This window comes from Hemitrygon akajei, chromosome 5 (assembly GCF_048418815.1).
Source record: "Hemitrygon akajei chromosome 5, sHemAka1.3, whole genome shotgun sequence".
NCBI lineage: Eukaryota > Metazoa > Chordata > Chondrichthyes > Myliobatiformes > Dasyatidae > Hemitrygon > Hemitrygon akajei.
Window position 1 is genome coordinate 189,078,978 of NC_133128.1, and position 21,753 is coordinate 189,100,730.

Here is a 21,753-nt window from a genome sequence, read left to right on the forward strand (position 1 = left end):
CCAAAACTGAACACAATACTCCAGGTGTGGTCTGTACAACTGCAGAAGGACCTCTTTGCTCCTATACTCAACTCCCCTTGTTATGAAGGCCAACATGCCATTTCTTCACTGCCTGCTGTACCTGCATGCTTACTTTCAGTGACTGATGAACAAGGACACCTGGATCTTGTTGTGCTTCCCCTTTTCCTAACTTGACACCATTCAGATAGTAATCTGCCTTCCTGTTCATGCCACCAAAGTGGATAACCTCACATTTATTCACATTAAACTGCATCTGCCCACTCACCCAACCTGTCCAAGTCACCCTGCGTTCTCATAACATCCTCCTCACATTTCACACTGCCACCCAGCATTGTGTCATCTGCAAATTTGCTAATGTTACTTATAATCCCTTCATTAATGTATATTGTAAACAACTGGGGTCTCAGCACTGAGCCTTGTGGTACCCTACTAGTCACAGTCTGCCATTCTGAAAAGGACCCGTTAATCCCTACTCTTTGTTTCCTGTCTGCCAACCAATTTTCTATCCATGTCAGTACCCTACCCCCAATACCAGGTGCTCTAATTTTGCCCACTAATCTCCTATGTGGGACCTTATCAAAGGCTTTCTGAAAGTCCAGGTACGCTACATCCACTGGCTCTCCCTTGTCCATTTTCATAGTTACATCTTCAAAAAATTCCAGAAGGTTAGACCAATCACGGTATAGATCAGTATTTTGATGTAGTGCAATTGAAAAATGGGATCAAATTGCAGAATATAGTGTTACATTTATGGAGAATGTATAGATAGGGATAGATAGACAAAAAGGTGCAAGGTTACAATGAAGCAGATTGAGAGATCAAGGGTTCATCTTCATTGTTCATTCAAGGCTCTTACAATGGCAGGATAGAAGCTGTCCTTGAGCATGTCATATGTGTTCTCAAATTTTTTAATCTTCTGGTCAATGGAAGGGAGGAAGAAGGGCGAATGACTGGTCTGGGAAGCCTGGCTCTGAAGTGATCTGGATGCGCTCTAATTTGCCTTCCAAGGTCTTTGAGCTATTCTTCATTAGGGGATTGGAAGTGAAGAGAGCCAGTAGCTTTAAATCCCTTGACAACAACATATCGTGGAATTGAATTTAGGAGCCAAGAGGTAATGTTGCAGCTATATAGGACCCTGGTCAGACCCCACTTGGAGTACTGTGCTCAGTTCTGGTCGCCTCACTACAGGAAGGATGTAGAAGCCATAGAAAGGGTGCAGAGGAGATTTACAAGGATGTTGCCTGGATTGGGGAGCATGCCTTATGCGAATAGGTTGAGTGAACTCGACCTTTTCTCCTTGGAGCGAAGGAGGATGAGAGGTGACCTGATAGAGGTGTACAAGATGATGAGAGGCATTGAACATGTGGATAGTCAGAGGATTTTTCCCAGGGCTGAAATGGTTGCCACAAGAGGACACAGGTTTAAGGTGCTGGGGAGTAGGTACAGAGGAGATGTCAGGGGTAAGTTTTTTACGCAGAGAGTGGTGAGTGCGTGGAATGGGCTGCCAGCAACAGTGGTGGAGGCAGATATGATAGGGTCTTTTAAGAGGCTTTTAGATAGGTACATGGAGCTTAGTAAAATAGAGGTAAGCATAGTAATTTCTAAGGTAGGGACATGTTCAGCACAACCTGTAGGTTTTCTATGTTTCTATATCAGAGAATCTACTCTGGGAGAAATTTTAAGAAATTATCATAGATTTGGCATGTCAACAAAAACTTTGACAAACATCTATTGATGCACAGTAGAGAGCATCCTAACCGGTTGCATCATGGCCTGAGACTAATACACCAATGCCCAGGAATGGAAACAACTAAATGTTGGATACCCCTCAGTCCATCTCAAGCAAAGCCCTCCCCGCCATTGAGTACATTTATAAAGAACACTGCCACAAGAAAGCAACATCCATCAAAGATCTCCACAATCCAGGCCATGCTGTCTTCTCACAGTTATCATCAGGTAAGGGATTCAGATGCCTTAGGACCCACACCACTCAGTTCAGGAACAGTTATTCCTTACAACCATCAGGCTTCTGAACCAGCGTGGGAACATCACTCACCCAAAATCTGAACGGATTCTATGACCTACAGACAGACTCACTTTTAAGGACTCTTTACAATTCCTGTTCTCATTGTTACATATTTTTTTATTTGCACAGTTTGTCTTCTAGTGCACATTGATTGTTTGTCAGTCTATATTAATGTATGGTTTGTCATAGATTCTTTATGTTTCATGTAAATGCTGGCAAGAAAATGAATCTCAGGGTAGTATATGGTAAGATATACATACTTTGATAATATATTTACTTTAGAATATAACTTTATTGTCATTGCTTAAGACAATGAAATTGCGATGCTACTCCAATCTGTGCAAAACAGATATTTACAATCCATGCAATATAGCTTTATTGATCTCGGACAATCTTACCTGGTCCAGGAACACCACTGGGATTGTAAAACGGGCCCAGCAGAGATTGCACTTTCTGAGGAAACTTAAACAAGCATCACTCCCCACTAACATCTTAACTACATACTACAGAGGCATGGTTGAGAGTGTGCTGACCTTTTGCATCACAACCTGGTACTCCAGCTGCAGTGCTGCTGATACAAAGGCCTTGCAGAGGGTGGTTAGGGGAGCAGAGAAGGGTATTGGGGTCTCCCTACCTTCTGTCCAAGACCTCTTTCAGAGTTGTTGCCTCCAGAAGACACAGTACATCATTAAAGACCCCTCACACCCTCTCCATGAACAGTTTGTTCTTCTGCCATCAGCCAAACGTTACAGGAGCATCAAAACAAAAACCACAAGGCTACTAAACAGTTTTCTCCCACAGGCAGTCAGACTGCTAAATAGCTGCTCTACCTGACTCTGCTTTGGACACTTATCACTTGATTTTAACTGACATGTGGCTGTTGTGTTTTACTATTTATAGTTGTGTTTACTATTTATTGTTGCGTTTGTTATGTTATGACTGCACTTGCCCCTGGGAAATGCAGTCTCATTCTGCCCTGCAGAGCTTATGTATGGTTGGAATGACAATAAAGTTTTTGTATCTTGAATCTTGAATCTTGAAATCCCATATTTACATGCAGAAGTGATTTTGAAAGTCTATAACTTTCAAAGGCCATTGGCAAGGGTGTAGCATTATGCAGCTGCACAACAGTCCTCAGGAAGAAGCTGTTTTTCACTTTTACTCTCTAGGCTAAGATGTTTCTGTATCTCCTAGCAGATGAAAGGAGTTTGAACAAACAGTGTTTGGGATGGGATGGGTCTTTAATGATGTTGTAGATTGTCTCCAGGTCTGGTAGTTGACTCCAGTGATGTGCTGATCTGCCCTATCTACCTGTTGGAGAGCTTTGTGACCTGTCTTACTGCAGCTAGAGTACCACACTGTCGTTCTGTACGTCAGTACACTATCTATCACGAAGTTAGCTAGCAATTTTTGGGGCAGATTAGCTCTCTTTATTATGAAGGCATGGGAAGAGTCAATGGAAGGAAGGCCTGTTTTCATGACAGGCGGTGTTCACAACGCTCTATAATTTCAGGCAGAGCTGGGCAGAGTAGTTGCCATACCAAGCAGAGAAAATCTGAGTAGTTAACTTTCTATTTCATAAATTAAGAAGTTGCCTTAAAAATGCTTCAATATCTATACTAGCTGGATAAGGATCAATTCACTGAAAATCCTCTTGCTAACAAATGGAAAGAATTATTCCTCTAATATTAAATATTGTGTTTTCTCCCCAGTGTAAGCTAATAACAATAAAATAATGTTCCAGGCTGTTGGAATGGAAATTCCCAAAAGCTTCCTGAAGCTTGAAGGGGTAAACATATGGAAGTAATTGAAATATCTAAGTTTACAAAAACAGTCAAATGTGCCAATCTCATAAATGTAAACACTGAATTATATGTATTGTGTCCATTTCTCAGTGGAAAAAAAACTAGCCGGATAATATGCTCATTTTTAAAGGAGTCTAGAAAAACAGATGGTTCTTACAATGTGTTTCCGATTCTGACAGAACAATTGATCAATTGTGAAGTGTATTCTTATTTACTTCTATATTCATGATTAGATTAAAATGAAGGGAAAAATAAATTTATTGGGATATAGCATGGAATAGGCCTTCCTGGTCCTTCGTGACGTGTGTCGCCCAGCAATCATCATTTTAACTCCAGCCTAATCACAGGACAATTTGCAATGACCAATTAACCTACCAACTGGTATGTCTTTGGATTGTGGAGGCAGCCAGAGCACCTGAAGGACACCCACAGGGTCATAGGGAGCACGTACAAGCTCCCGACAGGCCACGGCGGGAATTGAACCCGGTGTGGTGAACTACATATACCTGTCTGGACACGCCCCCTGCTGACTGCTCCTGTGGCTCCTCCCACTGACCGTGGCCCCTCCCACAGACCCCGGTATAAAGGCGATTGAGGCCTGAGCCCGGCCCTCAGTCTCCAGGATGTAGTATAGTGGCCAACTACTACTTGTTCTTTCTTCCAGTCAATAAAAGCCGATATCCTGCCTCACGTCTCAGAGAGTTATTGATGGTGCATCACCTCGGCCGCCTGTACTGTAAAGCATTGTGCCAACCACTGTGTGGTTGGTAAATTATTGAAATTGTTGGCTTTCAGCAACCGTAAATTGCCCAATCCTGGACTGGTTGGGTTGAATGTCCTTTCTCCATATCACCGTTCCCATGTGTTTCTCCAGTGTTCCTCCTATGTCTTCCTTTGAATTAGTTTAATGTTTTGAAGTTACAAAACATAACTCATACAATATATTCATAATTAAAGCAATAACAATCCAGCAGATAGCCAGCAGAATATCCTGAGGAAATCAAAGTCAGGGTTAACCTCTAAAAGATAGAAAGAGAAAATGTTTGGTCACAAAGATAATTTTAAAAAGGAACTGATTCTCATTCCACAAATTTAAAGGGTTCATTTGTATACTAACATACTTTATTTGATTAATCCCTCTATTCCCACAGCCCACCCCGAGTTACAACATCCCGAAACTGTTTGTTTTTCAAATTGGAACCTGTGCATTCTTTGATTTACTATATCTTCCATTGGCTAGGTATCCCATTCTAGCATTCCTTCTCTAAACTTCTGCACCTCTCCACTTCCCTTTCTCTCTTTCTCTCTTCCCTTAAAATGTATCTATACTATCGAGCATTTGTCACCATCCTAATATTTCATTCTTTGGCTTGGTCCACTTTTAAAAATTAATCCTCTAGAAGGATCTGTAGGGCATTTTACTTATAAAAGGAATTAAATCACTTCACGTTGTCATTGTAAATGAGAAATAGAGTTGATGAGAGAGAATTGTTTAAAAACTGATGAAGAATATAGGAATGACACAGATCCACAGTTTGAGTGCCTTTGCTTAGTTTTCGAAGACAAATTTGAGGACGTTCAGCAAGGTTCACTTCATGCCTCTGATTAAGGAATTAGTCATGGTTATAGAACTGTAGAACATGGACATGGGCCCACTGTGTCTATGCTGACCATATTACCTATCTATAATAATCCTGCTTTTTATATTCTGTATTTTCACCTGTTCTTTCTCATTTTTTTTAGGAGGGAGGGAGATTTGGGGGTTGATGTACATGTTGTTTTTTTATGTGTGGGGTGAGGGGGATTCAGGGTCTGATTGCATTTTGTGTGGGGGGGGGCGTTGGGGGTGGTGATGATCGTGTTGCCGTTCTTTTTTGGTGCGGGGTGCTGGGTTTGCTGTTTCTCTCTGAACTGACTTCTGTGATTTTTCTTTGTTTCGTGGTTATCTGGAGAAGAAGAATATCAGAGTTGTATACTGCACACATACTTAGATAATAAATGAACATTTAAACCTTTTTACCTTTCTGAACCTTTAGTTACCTGCATTAATTCCATATCCTTCTGTGCCTTTCTCAATCCAATACCAGTTGCCTAGGAGGCAATATTGACACAGTTCCTGCCTCCACTGCCTCTTCTGGCACCTCAATCCAGATCCTAACCACTCTTTGTGTGAATAATTTGCCCCTCAGAGCTCCATTGAACCTCCTCCTCACCTTAAACCTATCTACTGTAGTTTTAAATAGCCTCATATGGCATGTCAATCTATTTACAACAGTGGAGCTGAGAGTAAGGGTTCTTTTTTTCTCTAGCATCTCTCCAGTATTACTCTCAGATCTTGTGCATATGTAAAATAAATAGGACCACAACTAAGTGCGACTACAACTTGACGTCATGGCTAAGGGTGAAAGGTGAAAAGTTTAAGGGGTACATGAGGGGAAACTTCTTCACTCAGACGGTTGTGATCATGTAGAATGAGCTGCCAGAGGAAGTGGTGCATGCAAGCTTGATGTCAATGTTTAAGAGAGGTTTGGGTAGGTACATGGATGGTAGGGGTATGGAGGGCTATGGTCCTGCTGCAGGTCGATGAGACCAATTAAGGGACCTGTTTCTGTGCTGCACTTTTCTATGACTCAAACAGAAATTGTGAGCTGGGAAAATTGTGCCTACTTATTTCACAGAGACACATGGGAACTGTGATATGGAGCAAGGTCGATCAATACAGCCAGTCCAGGATTGGGGAATTTACCATCGTTAGAAGCTAACAATTCCAGTAATTTACCAACCACAGTAGTGAGTTTAAGCAAGGTGCACACATATCACATAGTCTTTGTGATGACGTATGCAATTAACGTATTTTTACATATACCCCATAGTGAATTACTTGAATGAAGGAGAATGCTTTATCAAACAATATATATACAATGTTACTCAAATATTACTGAACTGTTAAATACACAATGCTTTTTTTAATCTTTATTTTTCCATTTCCTTAGTTATCCGAGCACTACTATTTTTGTAACAATTCATGTATTTGTTTTATAGATGCCTGGTTTGTATCCCAACAATCTCATGTCAGACAGAAAACAAAATCTTCTGTTTTACCTTTTCTGGGACAGTTCCCTCTTTAACTTCTTGAACTTGGCTTTAATTAAGTGCTTTGGACTGTTCCCTCTCTTTTTTCCATTTAGATATACGCCAGTTTGTCATGTTGACCTATGAATTCACAACTACTGTCTACTATCTTAACCTTTCTCCCCCACAGTACCCTTCTATCACAGTCTGACTTCACTACTCCCAGAATTAATGTTGAAATTTAGTCTTGGGATGTAGACAAGGGTGATACTTGTGTTAAGGCTGGTTCTTATTAAATGTCCCCTAGCTAGCTGAAAAGGTATTACTGTGTCTTTATCTAATGCTGCAGTTAGGTTCTTACTATAGTGTATTTGATAATATAGATGACAACGGGATTCAGCAAGATCGTTAATTTGCACTGGTTAATTAGTCACTTGTTTTGCCTTTATTACTACGATGTTTATATTACAAAACAGGCTGACTAATGCAATGGATGTAAGCTGGTGCTTATATTTCACAACCTACTCCTCCTATCCTTCATCATCTCACCTGATCAATTACAGAAAGTTTATAACACTATCATGTCAGTGTCATTTGAATCCAACATCATTTCACCTTCTAATACAGGGGTTCCCAACTTGGGGTTTTCAAACCCCTGGGCTCCCTGGCACAAAAAAACATGGGAACCCCTGGTCGAATTTGTACTCTGCTTCTGTGATCTAGGATTCCAGGCAGTGAGTTTCCCTCACCTCTCTTCTAAACCTATTACTCTACACTTATGCCCCATGGTGTCTGAATGCACTACTAAGGGACAGAGGATCTTCCTACTAACCCTGTCTTGCCTTCTCTATTTCACATGTCTCTATCAGGGCTCTCCTCCATTCCAAGAAAATCACTCCAGCAACATCCAAATACATTTCTTCTTTGCACAGTATAATTACAACCTTCTTGAAATGTGATGACCACTATGGTGTGCAGAACTCAAGGAGTCATCTAGCTAGTGTTAGACACAATTCTTGTATAATCAAAGTTCAACTTACATTTATTATCTAAGTATGTATACATTATACAACACTAAGGTTGTATAACTTTACAAGCAGCCACAAAACAAAGAAACCCAAAAGAACCCATTAAAAAAACTGTCAGACACCCCAATGTGCAGAGAAACGGGGAAAAAAAGCACAACTCAAATCATGCAAACAATAACCGCAAGCAAATAGCGTTTTGAACTTAGTCCACAAGGGGAGACCACTTATGTCCTCTAGTTTTGGACTCCCCTACCCTGGGGAGAAGACTTTGACTATTGGGGAGAAGTCTTTGACAATGGAGAGATGACTTTGACTATGGAAAGAAGACTGACTGTGGAGAGAAGATCTTGACTATGGGGAAAGTTTAACTATTCATTTTATCTATGCTCCTTGTGATTTTATAAATCTCCACAAGGTTATCCTCGGCATCCTACGTTCCAGGGTAAAAAGTCCTAGACTATCCAACTGTTCCTTCTAGCCCAAGGCCTCCAGTTTCAGTAATGTCCTTGTACATTTTACTTCACACCCTCTTTGGTTTAATAATACCCTTCCTATTGCAGTGTGACTGCAATTGTGCAGAGTAGCCTTACCAATACCTTGTACATCTGTAGTGTGATATCCCTACTCCTGCACTGATAAAAGCAAGCATGTCAGCATATTCTTCACTACCCTGTCTACGTTTGTCTCCATTTTCAAAGAACAAAGTACCCGAATCCTTAGAATTATTTTCTTATACACTCTTCAGGACACAACCATTTATTATGTAGGTCCTGCCCTGGTTTGTCTTACGAAAAGGCAACTCCTCACATTTATCTGAATTAAACTCAATCTGCCATTCCTCAGCTCACTGGCCCAGTCATTCAAGATCCCATTTTAATCTTAGGTAACCTCCTTTGCTTTCCACTACATCACAAATTTTACTATCATCTGGAAACTTATGACCTTGTCAAAAGCTTTATATGAAATGCATTGCTCCTAACAACCCACCTTGTTACCTTCTTACAAATGTAGTTAAGGTAGACTTACCAGGGGTGGCACAGTAGCATAGTGGTTAGCACAACGCTTCACAATACCAGAGACAAGGTGTGGTGAACTAGATATACCTGTCTGACTGCTCCTGTGGCTCCTCCCAAGACCCTGCTGACTACCCCTGTGGCTCCTCCCACAGACCCCTGTATAAAGGCGACTGTGGCCTGCTGCTCTCCCTCATTTTCCCCAGGATGTAGTGTTGTTCTTCAGTCAATAAAAGCCGATATCTCACTTCCTAAGTCTCGGCGTGAGTTATTGATGGTGCATCACAAGGTTCAATTCCCGCCACTTCCTGTAAGGAGTTTGCACCATCTCCCTGTGACCATACAGGTTTCCTGCACATGCTCTTGTTTCCTCTCACAATCCAAAGTCATATTGATTGGTAGGTTAATTGTTCACAGTAAATTGTGCCATGATTAGGCTCGGGTTAAATCGTGGGTTGCTGGGCAGTGTGGTTCAAAGTGCTGGAAGGGCCTATTCCATGCTGTATCTCAATCAATCAATTAATCAATTAACAAATAAATAAACTTCAAACACAGACCATTTCTCTATATCATATATGTCAAACTCAAGGCCCGTAGGCCAAATACAGCCCGCGGTGGAATTATCTTTGGCCAACGAGATAATATCTAATTACTATTAAAGCTGGCCCCAGTAATCGAAGTGCCTATGGCGTATGATATGGCTAATGCTGAGTTTATTCAGGTACCAGGTTTTCAGGGTTTTTAGTGTTTATTCGGCAGTCTTGCTCGACAGTCTTCTTCATAAGAAACAGAATTTGTAAAGTGAAACACTTTGTAGTTATAGCAGAGACTGAGACACATGAGAGCAGGCTGAAAAAACGGAGGCAACGAAAGCTGCGTTCGCACGCGTCCGACTGATCCGGCCCGCATGAAGCTGCATTTTGCTCAATCCGGCCCGTGACCTAAAATGAGTTTGACACCCCTGCTCTATATCTACACTTGTTTTACATGAAGCTTTATTCTGATCCTGAGAAAGTAAATGCCAATGCCAAAGTAAATGCCCAGAAATTACTTGGTAATCTCCTCCTTTATAAAAATGATCCAATGTCAGCAGGAAACATATCAACGATTAACATGCCTTGCTGTTCAGTTCTTCAACCCCCTAAATGCATCCATGCCACCTCAAATTAAATGCTTCCTCTGAAGAATAACAGCATAATAATAGCTGGACATTGAGAACATAACAAGATGCTTGATTCATTGTCATTTTATCTTGTTTGTAGAAACAGTCATTAATAATTTTTAAATGGAATTGAAAAATAAATATGACGGTTCAGAGCATTTCCTAGCTGATATTTATTCGTGCGTGGGTAATTATCTAAGTAGAGAGTTCCTCAATAAAACAGCTTTTCAGTACAGGAAAAAATACTGTCACACTCTCATGGTTCTGGGACAAGAATTAGAAAGATGAACTGCATTCCATTATATAAACTACCATAGTTACTTCCTCCCATAACATTTTCCCAGTTAATTTTATTAGGAGATTTAATAGTTCTTTAACTAAAGCTATAAAATTGTTGTACTCTATCTAATCTTGCTGAAGGCATTACAGGATCATATTTTGCCTGGGATGGAGCATTTCAGAATGGGTAGTCTGGGTTTATTTTCTGTGATACCGAGAAGGCTGAGAGGAAACCTGACAGATGTATACAAAACTATAAGGGACATTGTTGAGGTAGAGAAGTAATTTTTCCCTGTTACAGAATTAACTACCATTTCAGAAACTCTATGATTTTATGTCTGATTTATTGTATATGACAAGACACAGGAGCAAAATTAGGCCAATCAGACCAATTGAGTCTGCTCAGGGCTGATTTATTATCCCTCTCAACCCCATTCTCCTGCCTTCTCCCCATAATCTTTGACACCCTGACCATAAGTCAGAGAATCAGAATTAGGCCATTCGGCCCATCAGTAACCACAAAGAATGGAACATTATTTGTGGTTATTTTATTGTTACTACATTCAATGGTCATAGAGTGCTTGGAAACAAAATGTATTATCTTGTTGAACAGGTTGGCACAGCCAGGTACATGGCACCTGAAGTTTTGGAATCTCGTGTTAACCTGGAAGATCTTGAGTCATTTAAGCAGATGGATATGTACTCCATGGCCTTGGTATTGTGGGAGATGGCATCTCGGTGTGAGGTCATTGGAGGTAAGATCAATTCAGTTCATCAAATATACATGAATGAAAAACACAAAGAAAATGCTATTATATGAGAAATAAATGGAGAAATATAAATGCAAAGTAGGCCCAATGACCAGCTATGAGGATTCCTTTTTCATTATATATGAATGGACTTTAAATAAGAGCATAAGACATAAGGGCAGAGTTAGGCCATTCAGCCCATCATGTCTGCTCTGTCATTTCATTATGGCTGATCCACTTCCTTCTCAGTCCCATTCTCCCCATAATGTTTCATACCCTGACTAATCAACCTCCTCCTTAAATGCACCCAATGACCTGGCCTTCACAGCCACCTGTAGCAATGAATTCTATAGGTTCACTACCCTCTGACTAAAGAAATCCCCCCTCATCTTTGTTATAAGTAGATGCCCCTCTATGTTGAGGCTGTGCTCTTTAGTCCTAGACTCCCCCATATCCACACTATCTTGGCCTTTTAACATTCAGTAAGTTTCAATAAGGCCACCTCTCATTCTTCTGATATTTCTCAGAGTTTTTGGGAATCAAACAACAATAATGGTATCTTCTCATGCCATTCATCACTTTGTTTGCACTTCTGTATCATACTTGAATTTGCATGTGCACTGATTAATTTTTGATTATTCAAGATATCAATAAATCTAATTCAAATAAAGGGATCTCAGCCCAAAGTATCCCTTGTAAAGCCTCAGCATCACATCCTTGCTCTTGTATTCTAGACCTCTTGAAATGACTTATTTCCACTTGGCATGATTAACTTATTATTATTTAATTATTTATGGTTTTATTTTGCTATATTTCTTCATTATTCTTGGTTGGTGCAGCTGTAACGAAACCCAATTTCCCCTTGGGATCAATAAAGTATGTCTGTCTGTCTGTCTGTCTGAATGCTAACATAGCATTTGCCTTCCTCACCACCGACTCAACCTGCAAGTTAACCTTTAGGGTGTTTTGCACAAGGACTCCCAAGTCCCTTTGCATCTCAGATTTTTGGATTTTCTTCCCATTTAGAAAATAGTCTGCTTGTTTATTTCTACTACCAAAGTGCATGACCATGCATTTTCCAACATTGTATTTCATTTGCCACTTTCTTGTCCATTCCCCTAATCTGTCTAAGTCCTTCTGCATCCTACCTGTTTCCTCAACTCTACCTGCCCCTCCACCAATCTTTGCATTAACTGCAAACTTGGCAACAACATCTGGCACACTGCTAGTGTCTTCTGCAGTATTTCTGCAAAATACTCATTTAGTTCATCTGCCATCTCCTTGTCCCCTGTTATTATTTCTCCTGCCTCTTTTTCTAGCAATCCTATATCCACTCTCATCTGTTTTTTTTTACATACTTGAAAAAGCTTTTACTATCCAGCCCAAATACTACAGCTCAAAGTTGGGTCTTTGCTGTATTGCTGCCATCCATTATGTATACTTCATAGTGCTAACTATCAAATATAGAACAGAATTAAAAGATTGTATTCAATTGTAAACAATGTAGGGCAGAGGAAACCTGATTGGATGAGGATTAACCAATTGAAAGTGATAGGCGATGGGGGTATAAACACCACCAGACTAGACATGCCCAGACATCATCCCTGATGAAGATGGCAGAGCTTGTCATCAAAATGCTGGTTAACATTGATACTTGGACCCAGATGGAAGCCTGAGAAGAGTTTATTTGTGATATACGCTGGGAAAGCACTAGATCTTTTTTAACTTACCTCTATGGGGAGGAAGTTCACCTCAATATTCGTTGTTTTGAATCATTGCGTAAAGAGAAGATGAGGATTCTTTGTTCCTTAACCTTCTGACATGCCGGGACAAGGACATCATCCCTAAGTTCATGAGGTTGCACTCTGCAGTGGTCTCTCTAGCGGCCAAATACATTCTATGATGAGCTAGCCAAGCGTTGATTAGGGAGCATGTCAATTATATTAGATCCACTCTGCGTATCAACATGAACAGACTTGTCTCTTCACCTAGAATTGTCAACCCTCTTGTCTCCTCATGATTGAGAGTACATTGACAGGTCCACTGCTGCCCAAGGTGAACTAGTTTCACAAAGGAACACTGCGAGACAGGTCAGGAAATATAACAAACTATCCAGAAAAAGTGTAGCCATCCCACCATTGGACCCAGCAATTAATGTCAACAATAAAACTGGGCAAAACATCGACAAGGTGACTAAATCGGTCCTCGCTAAGGGGCTTTTCAACCATAGGAAAGCTGAACTCTAACAAAAATATATATGCATTAAAATATTTATAAATAGGTTCCATTAAAAACACAGCACATATAATGTAAACATCCAGTCCTTTGGCAGGCAAATGTTTGAAAATATCTTTATATTGAATTAAAGTTCCTAAGCATGTAAAATGAAAACTTAATACTATTATTTTAAATGTATTATAAAAATAGAGTATTTATTTTTAACATACCACTCTTATTACAAGCAATTTTGTCTTTTCTGATTTATTGAATCCAGCTGGGGTGCATTAGATGACTAAGGCTGAAGCTGTCATTAAAGAGGTTGCATTTTAGCTCATCAGTGACATCGAGTGGTAATGTTGTATTAGAACACCCCGATAACAGAGCTGTATCTCCCAGGTACAAATAAAGTCAAATTCAAGCTTATTGTCATCTGTGTAAGTACGTCTATGCATAGGTCAGTGAATAAAATTACTTGCAACAGGATCACAGGCACCATTGCAAGAGATACACAACAAGAAAAACATAAATTATAAATTATACAAAATTCTGCAAGAGAAATGACTATTGCTGTCATAAGAAAACAGCAACCATCATCACAGATCCTCACCTCCCAGGCCAGGCTCTTTTCTCACTGCTGCCATCAGGTAGAAGGTACAAGAGCCTCAGCACTCACACTGCCAGGTTCAAGAACAGTTACTACCCCACAACCATCAGGTACTTGAACAAAAGTGGATAACTACACTCACTTGCCCATTCATTGAGATGCTCCCACAACCAATGACCTCATTTTAAGGACTCCTTACCTTGTTATCTCATGTTCTCATTATTTATTGTGATTTATTTATATTTGCATTTACACAGTTTGTTGTCTTCTGTGCTCTGGTTGATCTTTCATTGATCCTGTCATAGTTACTGGTCTATAGATTTGCTGAGTTTGCCCACAGGAAAATGAAACTCAGGGTTGTCAGCGGTGACATATATGTACTCTGATAATAAAATATATTTTGAACTTTGAACTCAATTAGAACAAAAAAAAAGTCCATTGTAGTGTAGAGTGAGCAGATTGTTGCTTTACTGAGCAGTGATTGGGGTTACACCAGTTGGTTGAAGGGAAGTAGCTGTTCGTGATCCTGGTGGTGAAATGGTTTATTATTGTACTTGTTTTCTATATCGCTCATATAGATTAATTAATTACAACAGCGCATTGAGGTAGTACTTGGTAAGATAATAACAGATTGCAGAGTAGTGATATAGTTACAGAGAAAATGTAGGGCAAAGTGGTGTGTGGGGCTTCAGGTTTGTGTACCTGTCACCCAATGAGAGCTGCAAGATGGCACGGTCCAGTTGTGGGAATCTTTGATGATACGTGCTATCTTCTTAAGGCAGCACCTTCTATAGCTACTTCAGAATTTGGGGAGGAATGTGTACTGGTGTTTGGATTGAGTTCATTACTGACTATAGCTTCTTGTGTTTCTGCACATTCGAATGACCATACCAGATATCGTGACTGTTTATTCACACAAGAAACACTGTGACTGAATAATGGAGGCAATATCATGAAGCTTTGCCTCCCGTGCCCGTGCAGGGTGAATCCACTCTCATGCGTTGGCAAAACACGTGAAGTCACAACATGTGAGCCAGATGCTGAATGTGTATGTGGCAAAAGTCTTTTCTGAAACCTCTGAACACAGGCTCCTGCTCATGGACAGGCTTTTAGTGATGTGGTTGCTAGGACTGGAAGAGGGGTAGAGGGTGAATGAAGGGGGTTGGTGTCACTCTGGCCAGCAGTTGTGGGGGAGTCATGTGAAGAAAAATTCTATTTAAACATTTAATTACAATGTCAATGGCTCAATCATTGGATATTTCATAGAACATAGAACAGTACAGCACAGTTCAGGCCCGTCAGCTCACGATGTTGTGCCAAACTTTTAACTACTCTAAAATTAATTCAATCCTTCCCTCCTACATAGCCGTCCATTTTTCCATTATCCATGTACCTATCCAAGAGTTTCTAAAATATCTTAATGTATCTGCTTCTACCACCATCTTTCTCTACGTTCCTCATATACACCGCTTTCTGTGTAAAAAAAATGTACAGTACCTCTGACGTCCACGCCTCCCCCCCCCCCCCCCCCATACTTTCCTGCAATCACTTTAAGATTATGCCTCTGGTGTTAGCTAATTCTGCCCTGGGAAAAATGTCTCTGGCTACCCACTCGATCTATGCCTCTTATCAGCTTGTACCCATTTGTCAAGTTGTCTCTCATCCTCTTCGCTCCAAAGAGAAAAGCCCTAGCTTGGTCAACCTATCTTCATAAGACATGCGTTCTAATCCAGGCAGCACCCTGGTGAATCTCCTCTGCACCCTCTCTGAAGCTTCCACATCCTTCCTATAATGAGGCGACCAGAACTGATCACAATGTTCAAAATGTGGTCCAACCAGAATTTTACAGAGCTACAACATTACCTCATGGTCCTTGAACTCAATTCCCCAACTAATGACGGCCAACACAATTCCCACCTTCTTAATCACTCAATTAACCTGCATGACAACTTTGAGGCACTATGGATGTGGACCCCAAGATCTCTCTGTTCCTCCGCACTGCTAAGAATCCTGCCATTAACCCTGTATTCTGCCTTCCAATCTGACCTTCCAAGGTGAAGAACAAACTAAGTATTTTACTCTTTTCCAAGTGTATGGATATAAATTCACAGGTCTTCAAAAATTAGATTATTTTAACAACTTGATTAAATGTTTCAGAAAAGTATTTCTCCCTTTGGTCCTCACACTATTAAGATTAGAGCTGCAATGACCCAGGAGCTGCCATCTTTGTGATCACATGGGCTTCTTCCAGCTGCTCTAGTCTGTGCAAAATGCAATCATGTGCAGGTTTGTGGGTTATTCGGCCACCGTCAGTTTCCTCTCATGCAGGGATTCCCAACCAGCTGTCCACATATCCTTCTATTAATAGTAAGGCTCCATGGCATAAGAAAGGTTGGGCACCCTAACTGTCGTGTATGGTGAGAGATAGAACCTGAGGTGCTGTTGGGAGCGTGGGGAGAATAAAGAGAGTTAGCATTGGATTAGTGTAAGTGAGAGGTTGGTGGGCTTGTTTCTATGCTGCATCTTTCTATGATTCTGACTCCACAACAATTACAAGGGTCACCTCTCAAGGCCACTTCATAAGAAATGGTTCACAAGTGCTGGCAGTCCTCGAGTACTTAGGTAAGAGGCTGTTATTAAAAGAGAGCCTAGACATTGTTATGACTGTCTATTCCATCATGGGTCTTACATAATGGGTCGTCTAAGAGGTCCACAACCTTGTCGAAGGGTTTGGAGCCTTGCGTGCCTCAATGACCCAGAGAGCAATGCTGGCTGGAGATGGCTTTATGCTTTGTCACTTGGTAGGGTCACCCATGCCAAACAAGTCAAAGGGTAGAGGTCAGAATAAGAGTGGTCCACCACTCCTCCAGGTTAGGGGGTTCAGCTCAGGGCCAACAACCCTGACTGGTAAAACAAAATTGCTACAGAAACAACAGTGAAGAATCCTTCTATATCGGTATTCCTGAATCTCCACGCAGGACTTAAAGATTCAAGATTAATTTATTACCAAAGAATGTACAATTATACACCTTGAGATTTGCTTGCTCACAGGTATCCACAAATCAAGAAACCTCAAAGAATCCAATTTAAAAATAGAATAAAGATAAAAATAAAAGACTAACACTTGACAAGCAGGAGAAAGAAAAAAATATATAAATTATGCAAACATTTGAAGTGAACAACAACAGCATTCTGAACTAAAATTGAGTCCTCAGATCCGAACTCCAGAGTTGCTCAGAGTAGGCCCAAAGCCTACTCATCATGTTAGTGGTCAACACGGAGCACAACAACTGGGGCAGTCTTCATAGCCTCAGTACCATGGAAATGACCATCGCAGAGAGCGGGCAAAATCGGCTCTCGTAATTGATGGTAGTGAAAACTAAGAGGAAGCCCTGAACACCACTAGAGATGGAGGATCTTCACTGCTGCCCTAGATGCCAGTGGCATAAATAAGAGAGTAAGAGACAGAATGGGTATTTAAGAATACTACAAATAATAGATGGTAAATGGCTGGCTGGATTTGGCTGAGCAAAATATGACGTTTTAGGATATGATCCAAAATCTCTCATCTGTAAATTGATTAATTTCCACAATCAATGTGTTGGCAATGTTCTCCACAGAAATGGTTTGCCATTGCCTTCTTCTGGGCAGTGTCTTTACAATACGGGTGGCCCTAGCCCTTATCAATACTCTGCAGAGATTGTTTGCCTGGTATCAGTAGTGGCATAACCAGGACTTGTGATCTGCACCAACTGCTCATACGGCCATCCACCACCTGCTCCCGTGGCTTCATGTGAGCCTGCACTAGACAGACACGCAAAATGCTGGCGGAGCTCAGCAAGTCAGGCAGCATCTGTGGAGAGGTATAAAGAGTCAACGTTTCAGGCTGAGACACTTCATCAGGACTGGAAGGGGGAAGAAGCCGGAATAAGAAGGGGGAGAGCAAGGAGTTCAAACAAGATGAGAGGTGGAGCCTACTGAGGGGAAGGTAGGTGGGCGGGGGGAAGAGTGATGAAGTGAACAGCTGGGAGGTAGAAAAGTAAACGAAGGAGTGTGATTGATGTTGAGAGTGCACCTTTGGAGGAGGGGAAGGAGGAGGGGCAGCACAGGGAGATGAGTTTGAGAGAAGGGGTAAGAGCTAATTTTACTCTGGATTTCCAGCATCTGTAGAATCTGTTATGTTTATGATTTGCACTAGGTAGATTTCTTTCCCAACAACCTCATTGACAGCAGGCAGAATCTGTTCCGTATTCGCTCCATTTCAGAAAGAGTCTGTGATCTTCTACATTTCCAGATGTCTATCTAAGCTAATATTCTTACAGATAGCTAGTCATTTAGCTGTAATATGAAGCCAGTACTGAGATAAAAGAAAGAAAAAAGAAAACATTATACTCTGAAACATTCATATGATCATTTCAGTGACGGAAAATGATTACACAATTAAATTGAGTAAATTTCCTTTAGTTTAACCAACGCCATAGATGGAATCCCCAGAATTGGTTTTTACTCTTCTTTACATGGTGAGGTATACAATAAAAGAAAATACTACGTATTTCTATTTTGCCTCAACCCGTTACAAAGCATATCACAATCAGTGAACTATTTTTGAAATGTAACTGATGCTACAGTGAGGTTAGCAGCAACTCAAACAATGCCACTGTTACAGACCAGGCACAGAGAGTTATCCTGTGTGTTGCACCCTCGGGTCAATCCAGTAATAATGTTCAAAAAGCCAAAGAAATATATTTGATCCTTTATCAGCAATGAGAAAAACATACAGTCTGGAAGCAATAAAAAAACATGAGACTAAAGCTAGGTGTTGTGGTGAATATTGGTAGCTTGGGTTGAGGCGTTTGACATTACGGTGTTCACCGAGCTTGGCAATTAGCTTGCAGATGTTTCATCACCAAAGTGACATCAAAGTGCAGAGTTGTTGCTGTTCCGCTCTGTGAGTGCTCGTGTCTATATAGGCCACCGTTTGCTTGCCTCTGTCCTAATTGGATATTCTTTCATGGCATCGCAATCACACGCAATCTAACGGCGACTTTAAGGAAACTTGTCTCAAGAACAAAGCTATCAGTAAAGACCACTGACCAAAGCAATGTGGTATACAGGATCACCTGCAGAGACCGCAACAAGAACTATGCCGGCCAGTCAGGACGTAAACTCCCAACTCGTTTACGGGAACACAAACTGGCGGTACAGTGACATGACCCACTGTCGCTGAGCTTGGTACATGAAGATCGAGAAGGATACCACTTTAACTGGAACAGTTCTGGCACAGCCGTGAAAATTTTTAGAAGCATGGTTCTCTTCTGAAAATTCTGAAAGTTCTGAAATAGAACCCCTAAGAGCAAATGGAACGCAAACCAATAGAATTCAAAGGTCAGCTGAAGGGGTAGCCTATCAGGACAAAGGGAAGCAAGTGGTGGCCTATGTTAACACAAAGACATCAAGACAGAAACACTAACAACAGCGCACCGAGGATGTCACCGTGACGGGCGATGAAACGTCTGCAAGCTAATTGCCAAGCTCGGCAAACACCACAATATCAAATAAAACTAGCAATATGAAATGTACTTAAGTGAAGTTAAGTAGAGTTAAGCAATTTGAAATGTAACTAAATTGTCAACAAAAGATATGAGAGCTGGTGGTCCCCAGCTCTAAATTGCCTAGGAGAAAGCATGGTTACGTAACTAACCCATCACTATGCCACATGACTAACTACAATAATAAACACACAACACAGAGTACAATGCGGGTAGGAAACAGATGCATGGCTCCTACAGAGGAAAGAACATAAAATGAAAGGGTTACACTTGCTGACACTTTCTGGACTTCCCATGGGCTTTAGAGTTATTGATCTACTTTGTTGTATGCTGGTTGCTATAATTGAAAATAACAAACACGAATAACAAGTAATTACCGGCATACTGCTTCTGCTTCTGGTAGAGGTAATTCAGTGGGGTGTGGTGAGCAGAAGGAATGTTGGGCAGGACACTTAAATAAATCGTCGTTGTCGTTTATTTTAATTCTGTTACTAATTTCTCATTCAAATCTGGTTGGCGGGGCCACAACTTAGAACCTCAGCCAAAGTAAAACAAGTCAAAGTTCAAAGTAAATTTATTATCAAAATGGTACCATATACAACCCTGAGATTTATTTTCTTGTGGGCATAATCAAAAAATCTATAGACTGATAACCATATCAGAATCAATGACAGACCACCCAACTTCGGTGTTCAACCAGAGTGCAGAAGACAACAAACTACAAATACAAAAAGAAAGAAATAATAATAATAAATAAACAATAACTATTAAGGACATGAGATGACAATTCTTTGAAAGTGTTGTGGGGATATTTCAATGATGGGGCAAGTGAAGTTACCTCCTTTAGCTCAGGAGCCTGATGGTTGAGGGGTAATAACTGTTTCTGAACATGGCGGTGTGATTCCTGAGGCTCCTGTACCTTCTACCTGTTCTAAGTTCAGCGTCCCCTTAGAATTTATTAATCCAGGTTGTGATTATGGGACATTCTTGAGTAGATCAGAAGATAGATGAACTTGTAATTAGTTAATGCAGTGCAGTTTTGACTCAAAATGTGCCAAGATGGAAGTAATCCCTACAGATAATTCGTGTCACCTGCTTTATGAGAACTGCCTTTTATTTTAAATACTAAATGCGTCCACAGACTTTAGAACAGATTCATTGTGTTATAGAGTCACAGTGGCACTTTGAAACAGCTGTTCTCCCTTGGATGGTCTTTCATCTTCAATGTGAACATTGGAGCAAAAGTGAAAGCATCAAATGTTAAGAGACATATCACGTACAGTACATGTGAATCCAATTGGCATGAAGCCTGTGATCTGTGTTTGAACAATTCCAGGCAGTTATCCTGAGTTAAACTTTTCTGAATAATATAAAGGGGAATCACAAACACGAGCCAGTCTGAAGATGCTGGAAATCCAGAGCAACACACACACACAGCACTGGAGGAACTCAGCAGGCCAGACAGCAACTATGGAAAAAAGTAAACAGTCCACGTTTTGGGCCAAGACTCTTCATCAGGACTGAGAGAGAAGTGGGGGGAGGTGTTTGAATTAAAAGGTGAGGGGAGAGGAAAGAGGACAGCTGGGATGTGATAGGTGAAGCCAGGTAGGTGGGAAAGGTCAAGGGCTGAAGATAGAAGAACCTGATAGGAAAGGAGAGTGGACAATAGGAGAAAGGGATTCCGATTCCCATTCCCTTTCCCACATGTCGATCAATGGCCTCCTCTTGTGCCAGGGTGAAGCCACCCTCAGAGTGGAAGAGCGACACATTATATTCCATCTGGGTCGCCCCCAACCTGATTATATTTCTCCTTCCAGTGAACAAACTTGAGACCTCATGCTTAATAATCGACTCCAACAACTTCCCAACCACTGAAGTCAGGCTACCTGGCCAATAGTTTCCTTTCTTCTGTCTCCCTCCCTTCTTGAAGAATTGAGTGACATTTGCAATTTTCCAGTCTTCCGGAATCATTCCAGAATCTAGTGATTCTTGAAAGATCGTTACTAATGCCACCACAATTTCTTCAGACACCCCTTTCAGAACCCTGGGGTATAATCCTTTCCCACCCACCTGACTTCACCTATCACCCTCCAGCTAGCCTCCGTCCCCTCCCTTCACCTTTTTATTCATGCATCTCCCCACTTCTATCCTGAAATATCGACTGTTTACTCTTTTCCATAGATGCTGCCTGACCTGCTGAGTTCCTCCAGCATCTTGTGTGTGGT

At 41.0% G+C, this 21,753-nt stretch overlaps 1 protein-coding gene and 1 long non-coding RNA gene across 3 annotated transcripts in view; one reads left to right on the forward strand and one right to left on the reverse strand.

Annotated features, from left to right (window-relative positions):
* The window catches only part of tgfbr2l (transforming growth factor beta receptor-like), a 107,994-nt gene that overhangs the window by 70,804 nt on the left and 15,437 nt on the right, over nt 1-21,753 (forward strand). For both annotated transcript variants that reach the window (XM_073047543.1, XM_073047542.1), the window contains exon 5: nt 11,020-11,161. In XM_073047543.1, coding sequence (XP_072903644.1) covers nt 11,020-11,161 — 142 coding nt within the window. The remainder of the gene's footprint in view (nt 1-11,019; nt 11,162-21,753) is intronic.
* The window catches only part of LOC140728583 (uncharacterized), a 43,819-nt gene that overhangs the window by 10,870 nt on the left and 11,196 nt on the right, over nt 1-21,753 (reverse strand). The gene's annotated exons all lie outside the window — the stretch shown is intronic.